Below are 21,185 nucleotides of genomic sequence, written 5' to 3'. Positions count from 1 at the left end.
CAAGAAACTCAGAGTTTAATTAAGAGCAGAGTCTGCTTGGCAAAACCTCAGCGAATGAAGGAAGAAAATTCAATTCTTCTACGAAAGATATTCTGGTCATTAATTATCTAGAGCCCTGAATGCATGAGTCCTTTACTCAGAAAATCTTCACATTACCTTAGAGGAAGAAGGGAATCTACAGAACCTTATCATTTTACATACAGCACACTAAGGCCCAGAGGGAAAGTGACCTGATAAAGGTCACAAAGCAGTAGGACATTTAATCTCATCACATAACCCTATGTGGTAAATCCTACTATGACAAGTTTAGTGATGAGGAAACTGAGGCTCAGAGAGGTTAAGTAACCTGTCCAATGTCACAGCCATTAGGAAGAACCAGGATTTAAATGTTGCCCTTATTCCATATCCCATGCTCTTAATCACTATACTGTACTGCCTCTCACTCATGCAGCTTCTTCAAAAGGTGAACATACAGAGAAATCAGAAATGTTTGCAAAACAGCTTTCCAAGAATCAGAGTGACCCAGGTTGCCCCAGAGTTCAAAGGTCTTAGAGGAACCACTTACCGGCTGCCTGCTCTGCAGTCCCAAGCACTGAAGTTTCTTATCTTCTCGGGCCAAAAGCAGCATTTTCGACTCTGTTCCAACCTCCCGTTCGCCTGCATGACAGATGAGCTATGTCAATAATGGGCTAGGCTGATCAGCTGGCAGTACCCAGAAAGCACAACTATTGATGGCTGTTTACTGAGTTATTCTGTTAGTGATTCACTTATTAATATTAAAAAAAACATTTATTATGTTCTATATCTTGACTGTGGTATTATTTATATGACTGTACATATTTGTCAAAACTCACAGAACTGTGCAATTAAAAAGGATGACTTTTACTACATGTAAAATATATCTCAATAAACCCAACTTTAAAATATTATTATTAAGTCATCTGTAATATGGAAAGATACCATACTTGGAGCAGGAGTACAAGGCTGAACAAAGTAGACAGTCTCTGCCCTCAAGGCTCTTATGGTCTGAAGGAAATGAGATCTATCCATTCACTAAACAAATATTTACTGAGGGACAAGGTACTTACTCTCAAGGAGTATTAGATTCTAGATTCTAGTAGAAATAGGAAATAGTAAAATAAGCAAATAAACAAGTAGGATATCTTCAGACAGTGATGAGTTCCACAAAGGAAATAAAACAGGAAAATATGACCAAAAGGGAATAGATGGTGGGAAAATGAGTGGGGGAAGGTAACTTTAAACTTCAATTTTATTTATTTTTAAATTTATTTTTTATTTTATTTTTGGCTGCGTTGGGTCTTCGTTGCTGCACATGGGCTTTCTCTAGCTGTGGTGAGCGGGGGCTACTCTTCGTTGCAGCGCATGGGCTTCTCATTGTTGTGGCTTCTCTTGTTGCAAAGCACGGGCTCTAGACGGGCAGGCTTCAGTAGTTGTGGCACACAGCCTCAGTAGTTGTGGCTCACGGGCTCTAGAGCGCAGGCTCAGTAGTTGTGGCACACGGGCTTAGTTGCTCCGCAGCATGTGGGATCTTTCCGGACCAGGGCTCAAACCTGTGTCCCCTGCACTGGCAGGCGGATTCTTAACCATTGCACCACCAGGGAAGGCCTAAACTTCAATTTTAAATAGGTTTCATGGAGGTTATTTTTCAACTGAGACATGAATGGTAAACAGAAGCCAGCCATGTGAAAAGTTTTGGGAGGTACATTCTAGGCTAAGGGAAGAACAAGGCAAAAGCCGGGAGGCTGGCAGTCTGTTGTGCTCCAAGAACAGAGACCTATGGCTGGCACACAGTGGAACTGGCAGAGGGTGGTGTGACTTGAGGCTGGAGAGGACTGCAGGGGTTAGAAAGTGTAAGCATTTGTAATAAGCCATGGTAAGGGGTTAGGATTTTAATACACAGTTGTCCCTCGGTATTTACAGAAGGTTGCTTCCAGGACCCGCCGCAGACACCAAGATTCGCAGATGCTCAAGTCCCCAGAGTTGGCCCTCCATATCGAAAGGTTCCACATCCGCAGATTCAACCAACTGTGGATTGTGTTCTGAATGAGGAACCCATGGATATGGAGGGCCAAACATATGTATAAAAGGAGGCCACTATGGACTTCCCTGGCAGTCCAGTGGTTAAGACTCCATGCTTCCATGGCAGGGGATGCAGGTTCAATCTCTGGTTGGGGAATTAAGATCCCACATGGCCAAAAAAACCCAACCAAACAAAAAAATACAAAAAGGAGGCTGGTAGAGGAGAGTAGAGACAAAGGAGAGTGATATGACTTATGTTTTTTATTTATTTACTTTTTTTAAATTTTAATTTATTTTGGCTGCACTGGATCATTGTGGCGGCAAGTGGACTCTTAGTTGCAGCATGCAGGCTCTTAGTTGTGGCATGCGTGTGGAATCTAGTTCCCTGACCAGGGATCAAACCCAAGCCCCCTGCATTGGGAGCACAGACTCTTACCCACTGGACCACCAGGGAAGTCCCTTGATTTATGTTTTTTAAATGACCATGATGGTTCCTCTGAGGAGAATAGATTATAGAATAGTGCAGGCAACAGATGATGGTAGAATGGATGAGGATGCTGGCAGGAGGAAGGGAGAGCTGGAGGAAGAACGTGAGGTGGAAAAATGAGCAACATTCTGAAGGTAGAGATGACAGACTTTGCTGATGCGGGACATGAGGAACGGTGGGGGTGGATCTTGAATGAATCTCAGGCTTTGGGCTTGAGCAAGAAGATGGTGGTGCCATTTACTGAGATGGGGAAAAACAGATTTGGGGTGGGAGGAAATCAAACACTCCATGTTATAAGTTCAAGATGTCTATTAGACATCTAAATAGAGTCTGAAATGCAAGTGAAAGATCTATGCTTTAGATATACTTTTGGAAATCACCAGCTTAAATACAACATTTAAAGTCATGGAACTGATGAGATCACCTAAGAGAGAAATTGTAGAGCTGAGGGCCCTCCAATATTTAAAGATAGAATAAAGGAGACATGTAAAAGGAGATTGGGACTTCCCTGGTGGTCCAGTGGCTAAGGCTCCACGCTCCCAGTGCAGGGGGCCCGGGCTCAAAACCTGGTCAGGGAACTAGATCCCACATGCTGCAACTAAAAAAGATCCCACGTGCCGCAACTAAGACCCAACGCAGCCAAATAAATAAATAAATGGTTTTTTTTTAAAAGGAGACTAAGAAGCAGCAGCCAATGAGATAGAGAGAAAAGCAGTGTAGTGTGGTATTACAGAAGCCAAGAAAGAAAAGTGTCCTGAAGAGAAGAGTTTACTGTGTTGTATCCTGTTGAGAATTTGGAAGGATAAGCACAGAGAAGTAACACTGGATTATGCAACATGGAGTCACTGGTGACCTCGACAAGAGCTGCTGCTGGTTAAGTAGCTGGGGCACAAACCATCCTAGGCCGGGTTGAACAGTAAGTGGGAAGTGAGGAAATAGAGGAAACAAGAATATTTTCATTTAAATTACTTTAAACCAACAAATTTTAAAAAACTCAACCTTATTTTAAGTAGTATCTGTGAAATCTTAGGTTTGAAGTGAGATATGTGTGCATTAATATGTAACTATTAAAAATGTGTACTGCCTGAAATGATCTTGTTTACCACTCACTGCACATGTGTCACACTTTGGGAAATACTCTTCCTATTAATCGATTAATTCCCAAAGAGGGGCCAAGCAACATGTGGTAGTCGCAACCATTTTAATTCTTGGACCACAGTGTATCTATATGGGAAGTTTAAGAGAGTGAGGAGAGTACCTGCAGTGTGTCCACAGTGAGGGGCAAAATTCACCCAAATGAGCTGAAAACATATATCCACACAAAAACCTACACAGGGATATTTACAGCAGCTTTATTTATAATTGTCCAAACTTGGAAACAACCAAGATGTCCTCCAGTAGATGAATAAAACAATGGAATATTGTTCAGTGCTTAAAACAATGAGGTATCAAGGACTTCCTTGGTGGCACAGTGGATAAGAATCCACCTGCCAATGCAGGGGACATGGGTTCGAGCCCTGGTCCGGGAAGATCCCACATGCTGTGGAGCAACTAAGCCCGTGCACCACAACTACTGAGCTCGCACGCCACAACTACTGAAGCCTGCGCACCTAGAGCCCGTGCTCTGCAACAAGAGAAGCCACCGCAATGAGAAGGCCATGCACCGCAATGAGAAGGCCATGCACCGCAACGAAGAGTAGCCCCCACTCGCCACAACTAGAGAAAGCCCCCCTGAAAAACATTTAAAAATAAATAAATAAATAAATGGAAAAAAAGAAATGAGGTATCAATGCATGAAAAGACATGCAGGAACCTTAAATGCATATTACTAACTGAAAGAAGCCAATCTGAAAAGGCTACATAGTTTATGATTTCAACTGCAACATTCTAGAAAAGGCAAAGCCATGAAGACAGTAAAAATATCAGTTGCGAAAGGTTATAGGGGATGAAAGGACGAACTGGTGCAGCAAAAGGGATTTTTCAGGCAGTGAAAAATCTGCATGATACTAGAATGATAAATACATGTCATTATACATTTGTCCAAACCCACAGAATATACAACATCAAGAGTGAATCCTAATTTAAACCTTGAACTTTGAGTGATAATGATGTGTCAGTTTAGGTCTATCAATTGTAACAAAAGTACCACTCTGGTGGGGGATGGTGATAACAGGGGAGGGTGTGCAGGTATGTGGGCAAAGGGTGTACAAGAACTCTATCTGCTCAATTTCATGTGGACCAAACTGCTCTAAAAAATAAAGCCTCTTAAAAAAAAAAATACAAGAAGCAGAGATGATGGTAGAAAAATAGTCCTATGGAAACAGAGAAGCAAGTATGTTATAATCATAGGAAAATAAGAAAAGAATGCAAGCTGCCTTATTAGGACCTTTATCATTCTGACTCAACCAGAGCTTTCACTCTACTCACCTATTTCCCCCTACTATGCTTACGCCAACTTCTGGCCCAAAGAAGCATATCTCTACCCAACAGTCAATTTTACCTCCACACTATTTTAATGTGAACTGCCCCTACCTCTATCCCTGCCCTAGTTCCCATTCTCCCATCCTTCCCATTCTTGTCTGTTCAACTTGAATCTATCCTTCAAGGTTCAACTTCTTTTGTGACATCTCTCATCTATACTAACCTAAAACACTCTCTTCTTCCAAAAAAACATTATATTTGCATTAAGTGAATCACTAAGTTACTTCAGCCAAAATTTTATTGTTCTGTTTTACAGGCATTAGTCTCATCTGCTAAATTAAACTGTACTTACTCAAATGCAATAACTGTGACATATACTTCCTTTGTAGATTCCAAAGCAACAGAAACATAGTAGATATGCAACAAATATTAATCTTATGGTAAAAATGGAAATACCAGCTACAGAGCAGGAGAGAACAAGGAAGAAAAGGAGAAACTAAGGCAAACACTGAAGGAATATAAGGAAACAAAATAAATTCATATACTGTTATCAACTCACTGGGCATCTGCTCAGGGGAGCCGAGGTTTATAGAGTTGTCAGCAGTACCCACAGCTACTCCGTTGATGGAAGACCCACAGTCTGCAATGACTCCCAAGCAGGCTGAGCGCCCACAGTCCCAAAGTCGTGCTGTCCCATCTCGAGAACCAGATACCACATTCTTCCCCCGATCAACAATGGCTGTATCCAGGATACCTGACAAGAGAAAAAAAAAAAGACCCTAAAATGGAGTAGGTAGTAAAAGAACTACAAGGGCAGAGAAGACATATCTGCATAAATGACTCTATTCCTTCACAAACAAGTACTGGATATGTACTACAGGCTGGTGCCAGAAAAACAGAAATAAACAGAACAGGGTCCCTGTTTCCCAATGACTAGCTGCAAGAGACAGACATGGAAAAGAAGCTTTGGATTTAATTTTTAGTGGCATGTGGTTTTCTAGAGCAGTGGTTTTCAAGTTATTATTTTGGCTTTAGAACCTGTTGTTTCTTAATTTATTTATTTTTTAAAAAAATCGTTACTGGAGTATAATTGCTTTACAATGGTGTGTTAGTTTCTGCTGTATAACAAAGTGAGTCAGCTATACGTATACATACATATATCCCCATATCCCCTCCCACTTGCGTCTCCCTCCCATCATCCCTATCCCACCCCTCTAGGTGGTCACAAAGCACCGAGCTGATCTCCCTATGCTATGTGGCTGCTTTCCACTAGTTATCTATTTTACATTTATATATGTCCATGCCACTCTCTCACTTCATCCCGGCTTACCCTTCCCCCTCCCCATGTCCTCAAGTCCATTCTCCACGTCTACATCTTTATTCCTGTCCTGTGCCTAGGTTCTTCAGAATCATGTTTTGTTTTTTTAGATTCCATATGTTACCATACGCTATTTGTTTTTCTCTTTCTGATTTACTTCACTCTGTATGACAGACTCTAGGTCCATCCACCTCATTACAAATAACTCAATTTCACTTCTTTTTTATGGCTGAGTAATATTCCATTGTATATATGTGCCACATCTTCTTTATCCATTCATCTGTCAATGGACACTTAGGTTGCTTCCATGTCCTGACTATTGCAAATAGTGCTGCAATGAACACTGTGGTACATGACTCTTTTTTTTTTTTTTTTTTTTAAATTTATGGATGCATTGGGTCTTCATTGCTGCGTGAGGGCTTTTCTCTAGTTGCAGCGCGCTAGGGCTTTTCTCTAGTTGCAGCGAGCAGGGGCTACTCTTTGTTGTGGTACATGGGCTTCTCATTGCGGTGGCTTCTCTTGTTGCAGAGCACGGGCTCTAGGCACATGGACTTCAGTAGTTGTAGCATGCAGACTCATTAGTTTGGCTCCCAGACTCTAGAGCACAGGCTCAGTAGTTGTGGTGCATGGGCTTAGTTGCTCCGCAGCATGTGGGATCTTCCCAGACCAGGGCTTGAACCCGTGTCCCCTGAATTGGCAGGCAGATTCTTAACCACTGTGCCACCAGGGAAGCCCAACATGACTCTTCGTGAATTATCAGTTTCTCAGGGTACATGCCCAGTAGTGGGATTGCTGGGTCGTATAAAAACTGTTTTTTAAACAAAAATTAAGTAGACATCCTAGACAGTTCAGTGTGAAAATCACTGTCTTAAAAGATCCTGCTGCTTCCATTGGGAACTAATCGTAAAAAAGGAGTGACTCCTCATCTGGCCAAGATGGAGTAGTCCCATTGCTCCCAGGTCCTCTCCTTACAACTAAAAAAACCTGGACATAAGACAACAAACAAGCACAAGAAGGTTGAAAGATGTAAAGAAGAAAGCAGTCCACCTAGGGACCTCAAGACTTGAAGAACAACAGGGCAATGAATTCCCTGGATTTCCTTACTGCCTCCCATATATCCTAGACAGGACACCACAGAAGCCTCTAACATAGAACTAATTTTTAAAAAAAGGCACAAATTAAAAACAAAAAACAACAACCAAACAACTCCAAGAAAAGTCTGTTGCCTCTAGGCAGAAGACTTAGAAAAGGGTGGCCTAACAGTACAGAAAAGCTTTTTGGCAATATCCATCTTACTCAAACAGCAACAGAAAAACTGCTACCTCCCCTCTCCCAAAGAGTCAGTGGGGCTGAACAGGGAGTGATTTCTACCTCAACCCCCATGGAAGCAGGAGACAGCTCTCCAATTCCCCCCACCCAGCGACACTGACCAGGCCCAGCAGGGTACTGTCAGCGGGGAGCTGGGCCTCTACTCTCACCCAGCACCAATGGGGGAAAGAGGTAAAACATAAGGGACAGGGAAGTAGCACTCCACTTTCCCCAACCCATCCCCTAGTGTCAGTCAGCAGGAAACAGAGCTTACAAGCCCACTTTGGAGGAAAAGAAGTAGTGCAAGTTGAGGTGATGCAAGATGGTGCCCCACTTCTACCAGGAAGGCGTCAGCAAGGTCAAGGGGAAGCTGAGCTTCTACCTCACCTGTTTGCAGACAGGTAGCGTGAGCCAGTGCTCCACTTTTGCCAGAGCAGTGTTAGAGGAGCCCAGCAGGAAGCTGAGTATACACATCTCCTGGGCCCCTGTACCATACCTCGACAGGGGACCACCTGCTAAAAAAGATCAAGTAAGATGCAGAGTGTTATAATATCCAAAATGTCCACAGATTTTATGACTTTTGAAGCCCTTTGTCACCCCTTATCTGACTATTTTCTATGATCCCTGGCTTCAGGAGCACCCAGTGTAAAAAGGTAGAGACAGTCAAGGACATAAAGAGTTTCAGGGGCATACATGCGACAACATAGGACTGTAGAGTAGAAAGAGAGTCTGGCCCTATGGTGATACAGGCAGGGCTAGTACTTGCTTTATTAAAACCCATTTAATTATCCTATTATAGGTGCCCAATAAACACTTGCAGGCTGAGTAATAAGAGTACCTGATCAAAGGTTACTTAGTAAACCAGTGCCCTGGCTTGCTCCCATTCTGCTCAAGATGAGATGACTTCAGATATATAAACCTTGACAAAAACTCTACAAAAACTCAGTATAAGGTACAAGTGATGGATGAGCCATGCAGTTAACCACATGCCTCAACTCTCAGTGGAAATTTCACTTTGAAAGCCTTTTTCAGAAAAAAGGTGAATTCATAAAAATGCCACAAATTTAAAAAGTAGCCAATTTAGGGCCTGTTTGATAAAATATGATTTTCTCAGGTGGGACCTAATTCACAGGGTAAGTTTCCCAATATATCCAATTTAAAATAAAAACTAAATACAATTTATATAGCTGGTTACAGTGGTTGGAAAAATAAAATGTAATCCTTGTACTTATATATCTACTGGATAAAGGCCATACAGATAAGTTTTTATTTATTTATTTTTGGTTATATGTTGGTTTTTTTAATTCATTTTTATTGGAATGTGGTTGCTTTACAATGTTGTGTTAGCCTAGATAAGCTTTTAAAAGTAGGCTTTCCCTCAGAAGCAGATCTAAGGAGGCAACATATCTTGTTGCTATTTTATGTTTCTTATTTACAACATATTTTGTAATCATAAAGTACCCTGAGTTTAGAAAATCCACCTTTCCACTCTATCTCCATAACACACTCAGCATTCTAGCTAGAAAAGGATCTTAGATCTTTCAAGAATCTTAAGGAATCACCAATAGGAACATAAGGAAGGGGCTTCAACTCTTACTAAGCCATCAAAGATCTGTTTATGTCTTTATTGGGAAGTTCCAACCACTATTTAAAAATGCTGAGTTCCATGGAAGTGATGCAAACTTAAAAAAAAAAAAAGGTTCTGAAAAATATGTATCCAAGACAGGATGCTACAGCTGTGGCTAGGGAGCTATGAATGGTATTAACTGTGTACAAATTTCAACTAATACTCAGTAAAGAGCTGTCATCTAGGAAGTTTTCCTTTTTTATGAAAGTAGAGTGGAAAACTATCACTCCCTCTCTAATAAAATGTCACAACATAGTGGCATCTAGTGTGGGTCTCTTTACTCTTAGGTGACAAGAATAAAAGAAAGAGGAGCCTTACAGGAGCAGGAATCTGTGAGGAATTACCTTAAGAAGAAGCTATAAAGGAGCAGGAATGCCTTTGTAAGAGAAGTAGCCATAGCTAAGACCTAGCAGAGCTGCAAAGGCTTTAGATACCAAATCAAACAGACAGAAATCCTCAACATATAAACCAAGATGAAAAAAAATCTGCATTCAAGAAAAGATTCAGCTGATTTACAGATAAACATCATAGCCAAAGTCTGGGAAATAATAATAATGTTAGATGAAACTATGACTGAAATAAGTATTAGTAAGAAACAGCAAATTTCATATTTCTAGGCAGGTTTTTTAACAAGTTTACTCTATTCAGATCTCAGAAAATAATGAGCCTTGAAGCACCTATTACTTGGAGGCAGCATATCCTATTTCAGAGAAAGTATATAAGAGTTTGAAAAGAATGCAACCTGGTTTCTCAAATGTAAGCATCTTTCCTACCTTGGTGAGCAAAAAACCTCAACCAATCAACTGAAATGGTGTTTCATTTGGTCTCAATGTTTTCACAGATTATGAAAGACCTGGTGCTTATTACAAAGAATTAAGATTATGAATATATATCTCCAAATCCACCAACCTTGATTAAATGGCCTGGTCAATTAAAAATTTTCAAACTGATTAAAGTACACTTTAGAGCTACTTAGTAAACTCATATATTACAAATAGAACACTGCTTTTAGTTTATCTTTTCATTAGACAGATTTACAAAAATCTTATCTCTGCTTAAGAACACACTAATCCTTTAAATAAGTATAAAATATATATCTAGAAGTATTAGAAAAGACCAATTACATATCAACTAAGATCAAAAATGTCTACTGTATTAGAAATAACAATTTCTGCTTTTCACATTTGACAAGTATGTTAAAACATCACAAGGTTCAACTTCCCTGGCAGGGTTTAAAGTATAGTGTCATATTTTTTATGAACAATAATAGCATTCAGTGTGCACTTATTACATACCAGGGATTATACTAAATCTTTCATATGTACCATTTCATTTAATACTATTATCCCCATTTTACATATGAGGAAATTAAGGCTCAGAAAAGTTAAGCAACTTTCCAAGGCTTCCCAGACTTTAAATGGGAGAATTAAGATTTAAATCAAGATTTGTATGTCTCCAAATCCTATGTTTTGCCACTCTACTGTACTGGCTCCCTTACTATCATGTTTCCATATACTAGAAGCAGTAAGCAAGCCGGGGACTTAATTAAGCTAACGAAAGGTTATTCTTTATAACAGATCTTTATACAGAGATAGTCTATTAGTGTCCAGATGATTCTTTGCAATAAGCATCAGGTAATGTTCAATCCAGACTTCCTTTTATGTCTTGCTTGCCAAGACTTACCTAGGCAATAAAAGACCATGTCCACTTCAACACTATCTTCTGCTTCTCTTATTTAGTCACCACTTGTGAAAACACTAAAGATCACAAATGCAAATAATAATTCTTTATTGTTTTTTATGTGGTTCATGACATTTATTAAAATGCTTCAAAATCTCAGAACTAAAGAGATTGTTAAAAAGGAGCCACACAAAGCAACTTGGAAGTCAACTAGGTAAAGACAGTGACCCATATATGCTGCTGTTATTGGAGATTAATCTTGATTTTGGCTCCATACTTCTGAAGAATGGGCAACCCCAAACCCGGGGCTCCTTTATAGAATTAACTAGAGAGAAGCATTTAAGACCTGACAGACATTAACCTGGATCTGACTTCATGCAATTTCCCCTAAAGCTTATCATTTCTGTTCAATCTAATTTATAAAAAAAACAACAAACCCTCTCAAGGAAAAAAAAGTAAGGGTGTTATACTCTGGAGAAGCGCCTACCCCCACCCCAGAACTTTCTCACAAGGCCAAAAGAATGGAACAACTATATGAATAAAAGCTTAAATCAGATCAACAAACACTCTAGAGTTCAACCTAAGCTAAGTGACACACATGGATTCTTACGGAGAACTGAAGAACACTGGGAGACTTAGGATTCATGTGGAGGGCACAGTCAATAACTATAGTAATCCAAAGGTATTCTGAAGTTAAGTGTGCACAGATGTTAAATATGCATCTTCTTAAGTTCAATATGCAGAGCTATGCCTTGTTCACTGGAAAGGTCCCCCATGCCTTGCATCTTCAAGGTGGCCAGATCTAAGGTGAATCCCTCAGTGTTCTTCTAGACTCCTTTGGCTCCTGGATTCCCCAACAGTGCAGGCTGCTTTGACTCCTCAGACCTGTCAGTTCTTTGGACTGAACGTGAAGAAGGCTCTATATATCCCTTCTACTCCCTTTCAATGCATCCATGTACTTAAGTTTCAGAAGAAAACCCATTTATTTGCTAAGGTTAACATGTGTGTTTGCTAGATGATCTGTATGTAATCTGACAAACCATTATAAAGAAATACTAAAACTTAAAAAAATCAACTCTACACACAAGCTATTTATAATATAGTCAGGTAGACAAGGCAAAAACACTGGGTTAAATACCATAAGTATAGGGCAAATACATAATAAATTCCCAAATGAGTGGTGTAGATGATGTGTATCATGGTCCCAAAGGAGTGATCAAGGTAAGAAATTATTTGAGGATGTTATTACATTTTCAAAAATATCCAAACTTGGGGCTTCCCTGGTGGCGCAGTGGTTGAGAGTCCGCCTGCCGGGGAGACGGGTTCGTGCCCATGTCCAGGAGGATCCCACATGCCGTGGAGCGGCTGGGCCCGTGAGCCATGGCCGCTGAGCCTGCGCGTCTGGAGCCTGTGCTCCGCGACGGGAGAGGCCACAACAGTGAGAGGCCCGCGTACCCGAAAAAAAAAAAAAATCCAAACTTGTAAAAATAAGAATGACATATTTACCATTTTTTTAAAACATTCCAAATTAAGGATAAAACATCTCTAAATTAACTTTTTTCCCAACAAACCAACCAATCAGTTACAGAGGGAAGATGTTCTCACTCTGTCTCTACAATCCAATATCAACAGGTTATGTGGTTAATCCATTTTAAAAAACTGAACTGTGATTTAAATCCACAGGAATCGACCATTAATACCAAGGTCTATCTGATGTCTGGTGATGCAGCTGTTTGCAACACAGCTTTTACTGTCACCTCAGCCAAAGGACTAATGTGAAATAGTGGGCACACCTCTCTCTCTTTTTTCCCAGCACACAAGTAGATGATCTCCTATGGAGCCTTTTTTCCCCTTATCAACTGTGGAAAACAATGATCTATGTAAGTTAGTGAATTCTAGATAGCAATAATAAGACTGAGTAGGAAAGGAATTTCTAATCCTTGGGGAAATACTAGTTCATTTAAATGGCCAGTTGGATGAATTACTTGTGTTTTTGTGGATAACTAGATTCTGTTTCTATCTTTTTGGTGATTCATTTCTGGGGATCATTACAGAAACCTTTAGGAGAAATCCCTCTTCATACCTCCTTTGTGACCTTTGAAGGTCACCACACAGTTAGCATCTTCAGCTGACCAGATCTTCAGCTGGGCATCCATTCCCCCACTCAGAACCACAAGGCCTGATGGGAAAAACCTGCAACAATTCACATCAAATACATGTCCTTCCAATACTCTCTGGAAAAACAAAAGAAAATTCCATGCTAGTTCTCTTGTCCGTCCCTTGATGTTCTCTTACCTCCCATATCCTTAGTTCCGTAAATGATATATCTACATGCTGCATTTTAAAACAAAAGAGGTCCAAAGAATCTCTTTAGTTCATCTGTATACCAGGTAATGTTCTTAGAGCTGTTGGCTCCCTTTCCTGGGCTTTGGCTGCAAATGTTGTGAATTTGAATTCCATAGCTCTCATAGCCACCCCTAAGTCTAGTTCTACATATAAGGAGCTGAGGAGGCTTGAGGGCTCTTTTACTTGTCTTTTCTTAAAATCCTCTGTACAGGTTGGGGGGCTCAGCCATACAGTCAGTGTAACAGCCTAGCTACTCTGTCTTAGAAATGGGTCACTGAAGGCAGTTCATACCATCCACTCACAGACATTCACTAGCCTGGCTCTTCCACTGTTCTAGCCCCAATTTGTTCTGGCAAATCACCAAACTTGAGCATGGTTCTCAGATTAACAAATGGAAGAACAAAGATCAATTGAAGTGCAGTGTTCCTACATTTTCAGAATGGGCCACTCTTCTTTCCATGGCCCAGTCTAAGGTTTCTCAGACCACCCTAAAAGTGTACCCAAAGCCTTTACTCTGAGCTCTCCATTGGAAGCCTGCCAGATCTTCATGCTCCCATCGGTACTAGAAGACACACCAAGGCCTCCTCCACTGGAAATGTCCAGGCATGTTATCTGTTTAAACGACAAAACAACCAGTGTTACAAATAACGAAATGCTCTTCTTCCCTTGAAATATGTTACAAAACCTCTCTCATTTCACACTCTCTAAGACTTCTTCAAGCCTGTGCTTCCCAACACAAAGGACATGTGTTTCATATGAAGGCTGAGTTATCATCACCGATCTCCCAACAAGGCTGGAGCCAAAACCCTTTATTTCTCGAAACAAAAAACTATTCTTGTAGTCATCTATAATCTCCTGCTTCAGCTATAAAGTTACTTATTCCCATATCATTTCCATAGTTTCTATCTTTTGCTATTTCATTTTAAAATTAAGATACCTCTCCTAATTCTTAGGAACCCACTTACACAAAAAGACAGATTTCCAAGATGCACCAGGATTCAAGGAAAAGTAAAGATGCTTCCAATTTACTACTTTACATTCCCTCTGTAAAATCGTAACTGCCTGTGTGTGTATTTCAGAATAAGTAATAGAAAAATTCTCAAATTCACTTATGCAATTTCAATATTAGGAATCACTTCATGAATAAGCCATGATCAGAATGTCAAGTCTCTTTCATAAATCAATACATGCATACATAATATCCCCTTTTTATTAAAAAACACCCAGTTACAAATATTCCAGAAATGTAAGACTGAGATATATAATCACAGTCATATTCCCAGCAACTATGATTCCAATATGACCTAAATTATTTTTAAAAAGTAGGAACTTTCAACAACAAAAAACAAAAAAAAGTAGGAACTTTGCCTTTAATTATTCAACCTTCCACTTTACATCTCTATGCCAATTAAGCCATAATGAATAGGTCTGGCAAAAACTAAAGGGATATATGGGTCAACTCTAACACTTTCTAAGACTTTTTCTTCTTTATTTTGGTTCCTCAATAAAAGGACCATTAACTTAATTGCAGTTCTTTTAACTTTAAGGATTATGACAACAATTAACATTTATATCATGTTTTATCATTTATAAAACATTTTAAAATACACTGGATCATTTGATCCTCATAATAATCCCATTCTGCTCCTAGCTTCTCATCGGTGGATACTGCTTTCACATTCTAGTGTAGGAGACATTTCTCAGATGTATCTTTCTTCTCCAACACCACTGCTACCACCCTAATCCTGGGCCTTAAATCTGACTACCAGTACTGTCAAGTTCAACTCTATTCTGGCTCCCCAACTACATGATGAGCTTTATAAGTGTCAGAACGATGTCCAGCACTTTCTCACACAAATCACAGGCTATGTACACAGTAACTATTTAACAAATACCTAATAACAGTTTGGGAAGAGGGATGAAGCAGCTCATCAACACTAGATAAGAAAGTAAAGCCATCTGACCTATATCAATGAGACCAGCTACTGTCCCCATTCAAGGGCCCCAGAAACAAAACATATTTAAACACTTTCCTACTCACTCTGAAATCAATTTAATCCCTAAAGCAATACAGCCCAACCTCTTTCCTGACTCAGGCACCATCTATCCAACTGCCTGCTAGGCATCTATTTTTGGCTTTATAGTGGACACCTGAAACTTAACATGTCCAAAATAGAACCCTTATTTCCCCTGCTCCCTACCAATGCAACTACTTGTCCCCCAAGTAAATGACACCAGAATTTACCCAATTCTCAGGCCAAAATTTTTGGAATTATCCCAACTCCTCATTTACTCACATCTTATATCCAAGTCATTGGCAAATCCTGTCTGGACCCACACCCTAGAATACAGGCTCTATACCACAGTTCTATCCATTACTATATAGCCCCAGTGCCCAGAAGAGTATCTGGAATATAGTAGGTGATTAATAAATGGGTGAATCACCTAATAATGAGCTCAAATAAGAGAAAGGGAGAATAAGAAATAGAATAAATGAACTATTAATGATTTTTTTAAAAATGACCCACTCCTCAAAAGGTAAATGGTTTTCCCAACTCCCCAAGGAGTTCACCACTTCCTCCCCCAGTGGTCTTCAGCTTCTATGTTTATATTGGGTTGGCCAAAAAGTTCGTTTGGATTTTTCTATAACATCTTACGGCAAAACCCAAATGAACTTTTTGGCCAACTCAATATATCATAGTGGTTGTCAACCAGGGGCAATTTGTTTCTGGGGGGACATTTGGTGATGTCTGTAAACATTTTTAGTTGTCACAACTGGGGGTGGTGTCCAATGGACAACTTGTAGCTAGAGGCCAGGGATGCAGCTAAACATCCTACAGTGCATAGAACAGTCCCCTACAAAAAAGAATTATCTAGCTTAAAATGTCAATACTGCCAAGGTTGAGAAACTCTGATATATGATTTGGTACCCTCTCAGTTAATATACTCTTCCTGGAAAGGATAGGGATATTGTGTTATTTATCTCAGTTACATATCTTTGGGGCCCTAGTTCCTAGACCTAAAAAGTAATTAAGTCTGAACTATCTATTCTTCCAAAGTGATAGAACACTGAAAAGTAGATTATACATCATACCAGTTGTCTCCTTCCTCCAGATTTTTATTAAAGAGAAAGAGGAAAGAGAACTAATATTTCTTGAATAGCTAGCTATTATGTGCCAGACATGTAACAGACACTACTCTCATATAATCCACTCAAAAATCTTTAAGTATTGGTGAGAAATCTGAGGTTTAAGAGGTAGTTTAATTTCCCCAAGGTGAAAGAGCAGAGCCAGGATACAAACCTAGGTCAGAGCCTAAGGCTAAAGATCTAGTCCTTAGTTACAGCAAAAGAACAGACAGATCAATGGAGCATTCCTAAATATTGGATAAAGATGACAATTCAGAGACCTTCAAAATGGTGGAGGAGTAAGATGTGGAGATGACCATCCTCCCCACAAATACATCAGAAATACATCTACATGTGGAACAACTCCTACAGAACACCTACTGAACGCTGGCAGAAGATCTCAGACTTCCCAAAAGATATATATATTTTTTTCCTTTCTCTCTTTTTGTGAGTGTGTATGTGTATGCTTCTTTGTGTGATTTTGTCTGTATAGCTTTGCTTTTACCATTTGTCCTAGGGTTCTGTCTGTCTGGTTTTTTTTGTTTGTTTTTTATTTTTTAGTATAGTTTTTAGTGCTTGTTATCATTGGTGGATTTGTTTTTCGGTTTGCTTGCTCTATTCTTTCTTTCTTTTTTCCCCCTTTTTTATTACTTTTTAATCTTTTTATTTTTAATATTTTTTTTATTTTTTATTTTAATAACTTTATTTTATTTTTTCTTTCCTTCTTTCTTTTTTTCCTTCCTTTTCTTCTAAGCCATGTGGCTGACAGGGTTTTGGTGCTCCGGCCGGGTGTCAGGCCTGTACCTCTGAGGTGGGAGAGCCGAGTTCAGGACATTGGTCAACCAGAGACCTCCCAGCTCCACATAATATCAAATGGCGAAAGCTCTCCCAGAGACCTCCATCTCAACGCTAAGACCCAGCTCCACTCAACGAACAGCAAGCTACAGTGCTGGACACCCTATGCCAAAAAACTAGCAAGACAGGAACACAACCCCACCCATTAGCAGAGAGGCTGCCTATAATCAGAATAAGGCCACGGGCACCCTAAAACATACCACCGGATACGGTCTTGCCCACCAGAAAGACAAGATCTAGCCTCTTCCACCAGAACACAGGCACTAGTCCCCTCCACCAGGAAGCCTACACAATCCACTGAACCAACCTTAGCCACTGGGGGCAGACACCAAAATCAACGGAAGCTATGAACCTGCAGCCTGTGAAAAGGAGACCCCAAACACAGTAAGTTAAGCAAAATGAGAAGACAGAGGAACGCACAGCAGATGAAGGAGCAAGGTAAAAATCCACCAGACCAAACAAATGAAAAGGAAATAGGCAGTCTACCTGAAAAAGAATTCAGAGTAATGATAGTAAAGATGATCCAAAATCTTGGAAATAGAATGGAGAAAATACAAGAAATGTTTAACAAGGACCTAGAAGAACTACAGAGCAAACAAACAATGATGAACAACACAATAAATGAAATAAAAAATTCTCTAGAAGGGGGCTTCCCTGGTGGCGCAGTGGTTAAGAATCCGCCTGCCAATGCAGGGGACATTGGTTCGAGCCCTGGTCCGGAGAAGATCCCACATGCCATGGAGCTACCAAGTCCATGTGCCATAACTACTGAGTCTGTGCTCTATAGCTCACGAATCACAACTACTGAAGCCTGCAAGCCACAACTACTGAAGCCCACACACCTAGAGCCCGTGCTCTGCAACAAGAGAAGCCACCACAATGAGAAGCCAGTGCACCACAATGAAGAGTAGCCCCCACTTGACACAACTAGAGAAAGCCGCGAGCAGCAACAAAGAGCCAACACAGTCAAAAAATAAAAATAAGTAAAATAAATAAATTAAAAAAAAATTCTCTAGAAGGAATCAACAGCAGAATAACTGAAGCAGAAGAACAGATAAGTGACCTGGAAGATAAAATAGTGGAAATAACTACTGCAGAGCAAAATAAAGAAAAATGAAAAGAATTGAGGACAGTCTGAGAGACCTCTGGGACAACATTAAACGCACCAACATTCGAATTACAGGGGTCTCAGAAGAAGAAGAGAAGAAGAAAGGGACTGAGAAAATATTTGAAGAGATTATAGTTGAAAACTTCCCTAATATGGGAAAGGAAATAGTCAATCAGGTCCAGGAAGTGCAGAGAGTCCCATACAGGATAAATCCAAGGAGAAACATGCCAAGACACATATTAACTAAACTATCAAAAATTAAATACAAAGAAAAAATATTAAAAGGAGCAAGGGAAAAACAACAAATAACATACAAGGGAATACCCATAAGGTGAACAGCTGATCTTTCAGCAGAAACTCTGCAAGCCAGAAGGGAGTGGCAGGACATATTTAAAGTGATGAAAGGGAAAGACCTACAACCAAGATTACTCTACCCAGCAAGGATCTCATTCAGATTCGACAGAGAAATTAAAACCTTTAGAGACAAGCAAAGGCTAAGAGAATTCAGCACCACCAAACCAGCTTTACAACAAATGCTAAAGGAACTTCTCTAGGCAGGAAACACAAGAGAAGGAAAAGACCTACAATAACAAACCCAAAACAATTAAGAAAATAGTAATAGGAACATACATATTGATATCTACCTTAAATGTAAATGGATTAAATGCTCCAACCAAAAGACAGACTGGCTGAATAGATACAAAAACAAGACCTGTATACATGCTGTCTACAAGAGACCCACTTCAGACCTAGGGACACATACAGCCTGAAAGTGAGGGGATGGAAAAAGATATCCCATGCAAATGGAAATCAGAAGAAAGCTGGAGTAGCAATTCTCATATCAGACAAAATGACGTTAAAGACTATTACAAGAGACAAAGAAGGACACTACATAATGATGAAGGGATCAATCCAAGAAGAAGATATAACAATTGTAAATATTTATGCACCCAACATAGGAGCACCTCAATACATAAGGCAAATGCTAACAGCCATAAAAGGGGAAATCGACAGTAACACAATCGTAGTATGGGACTTTAACATCCCACTTTCACCAATGGACAGATCATCCAAAATGAAAATAAATAAGGAAACACAAGCTTTAAATGATACATTAAACAAGATGGACTTAATTGATATTTATAGGACATTCTATCCAAAAACAACAGAATGCACATTTTTCTCAAGTGCTCATGGAACATTCTCCAGGATAGATCATATCTTAGGTCACAAATCAAGCCTTGGTAAATTTAAGAAAATTGAAATCATATCAAGTATCTTTTCTGACTGCAACGCTATGAGACTAGATATCAATTACAGGAAAAAAATCTGTAAAAAATACAAACACATGGAGGCTAAACAATACACTACTTAATAACCAAGAGATCACTGAAGAAATCAAAGAGGAAATCAAAAAATATCTAGAGACAAATGACAATGAAAACATGACGACCCAAAACCTATGGGATGCAGCAAAAGCAGTTCTTAAGACGGAATTTTATAGCAATACAATCCTGCCTCAAGAAACAAGAAACATCTCAAATAAACAGCCTAACCTTACACCTAAAGCAATTAGAGAAAGAAGAATAAAAAAACCCCAAAGTTAGCAGAAGGAAAGAAATCATAAAGATCAGATCAGAAACAAATGAAAAAGAAATGAAGGAAACAATAGCAAAGATCAATAAAACTAAAAGCTGGTTCTTTGAGAAGACAAACAAAATTCATAAACCATTAGCCAGACTCATCAAGAAAAAAAGGGGAAGACTCAAATCAATACAATTAGAAATGAAAAAAGGAGAAGAGAAGTAACAACTGACACTGCAGAAGTACAAAGGATCATGAGAGACTACTACAAGCAACTATGCCAAAAAAATGGACAACCTGGAAGAAATGGACAAATTCTTAGAAAAGCACAACCTTCTGAGACTGAACCAGGAAGAAAGAGAAAATATAAACAGACCAATCACAAGCACTGAAATTGAGACTGTGATTAAAAATCTTCCTACAGGGCTTCCTTCGTGGCGCAGTGGTTGAGAGTCCGCCTGCCGATGCAGGGGACACGGGTTCGTGCCCCGGTCCAGGAAGATCCCACATGCCGCGGAGCGGCTGGGCCCGTGAGCCATGGCCGCTGAGCCTGCGCGTCCGGAGCCTGTGCTCCGCAATGGGAGAGGCCACAACAGTGAGAGGCCCACGTACAGCAAAAAAAAAAAAAAGAATTAAAAAGTAACTTATAAAACAACATGTACTGTAAAAACCTGTTGTGGTAAAATATTTATAAAGAAAAAAGACTGGATCAAGTAAAATAATGATATGTAAAGCTTACCATGTGCTGGCACATAGCAGGTGATCAATAAATGTCAGCTATTACTACTATGATTATTATTTTTTAACTTTTTAAAATCGAGATACATTAATATACAATATTATATAAGTTACAGGTGTACAAAATAGTGATTCACAATTTTTTAAAGGTTATATTCCATTTATAGTTATTATAAAATATTGGCTATATTACCTGTGTTGTACAATATATCCTTGTACCTTATTTATTTTATACATAACAGCTTGTACCTCTTAATCCCCTACCCCTATTTTGCCCCTCCTTATTTCCCCCCCACACACTGGTAACCACTACTTTATTCTCTATATCTGTGAGTCTGTTTTTGTTATGTTCACTAGTTTGTTTTATTTTTCAGAGTCCACATATAAGTGACATCATACAGTATCTGTCTTTCTCTGACTTATTTCACTTAGCATAATGCCTTCCAAGTCCACCTATGTTGCTGCAAATGGCAAGATTACTATGATTATTATTAAGTGCTACATAACAAAAGCTTACAATAGTTATCTTTAGATTATAGAAATAAG

The 21,185-nt window shown here is 39.5% G+C and overlaps 1 protein-coding gene across 1 annotated transcript in view; it reads right to left on the bottom strand.

Annotated features, from left to right (window-relative positions):
* PAAF1 (proteasomal ATPase associated factor 1) overlaps nt 1–21,185 on the bottom strand; it is a 40,757-nt gene that overhangs the window by 9,986 nt on the left and 9,586 nt on the right. The window contains exons 5-8 of the mRNA XM_027083347.1: nt 13,741–13,839; nt 12,965–13,115; nt 5,508–5,702; nt 566–657 (exon numbers count right to left, since the gene is read on the bottom strand). Coding sequence (XP_026939148.1) covers nt 566–657; nt 5,508–5,702; nt 12,965–13,115; nt 13,741–13,839 — 537 coding nt within the window. The remainder of the gene's footprint in view (nt 1–565; nt 658–5,507; nt 5,703–12,964; nt 13,116–13,740; nt 13,840–21,185) is intronic.

Source organism: Aethalodelphis obliquidens, unplaced genomic scaffold (assembly GCF_003676395.1).
Source record: "Aethalodelphis obliquidens isolate GAN/ISIS:26980383/991018 unplaced genomic scaffold, ASM367639v1 scaffold50, whole genome shotgun sequence".
NCBI lineage: Eukaryota > Metazoa > Chordata > Mammalia > Artiodactyla > Delphinidae > Aethalodelphis > Aethalodelphis obliquidens.
This window is presented reverse-complemented; position numbering and strand designations above follow the sequence as displayed.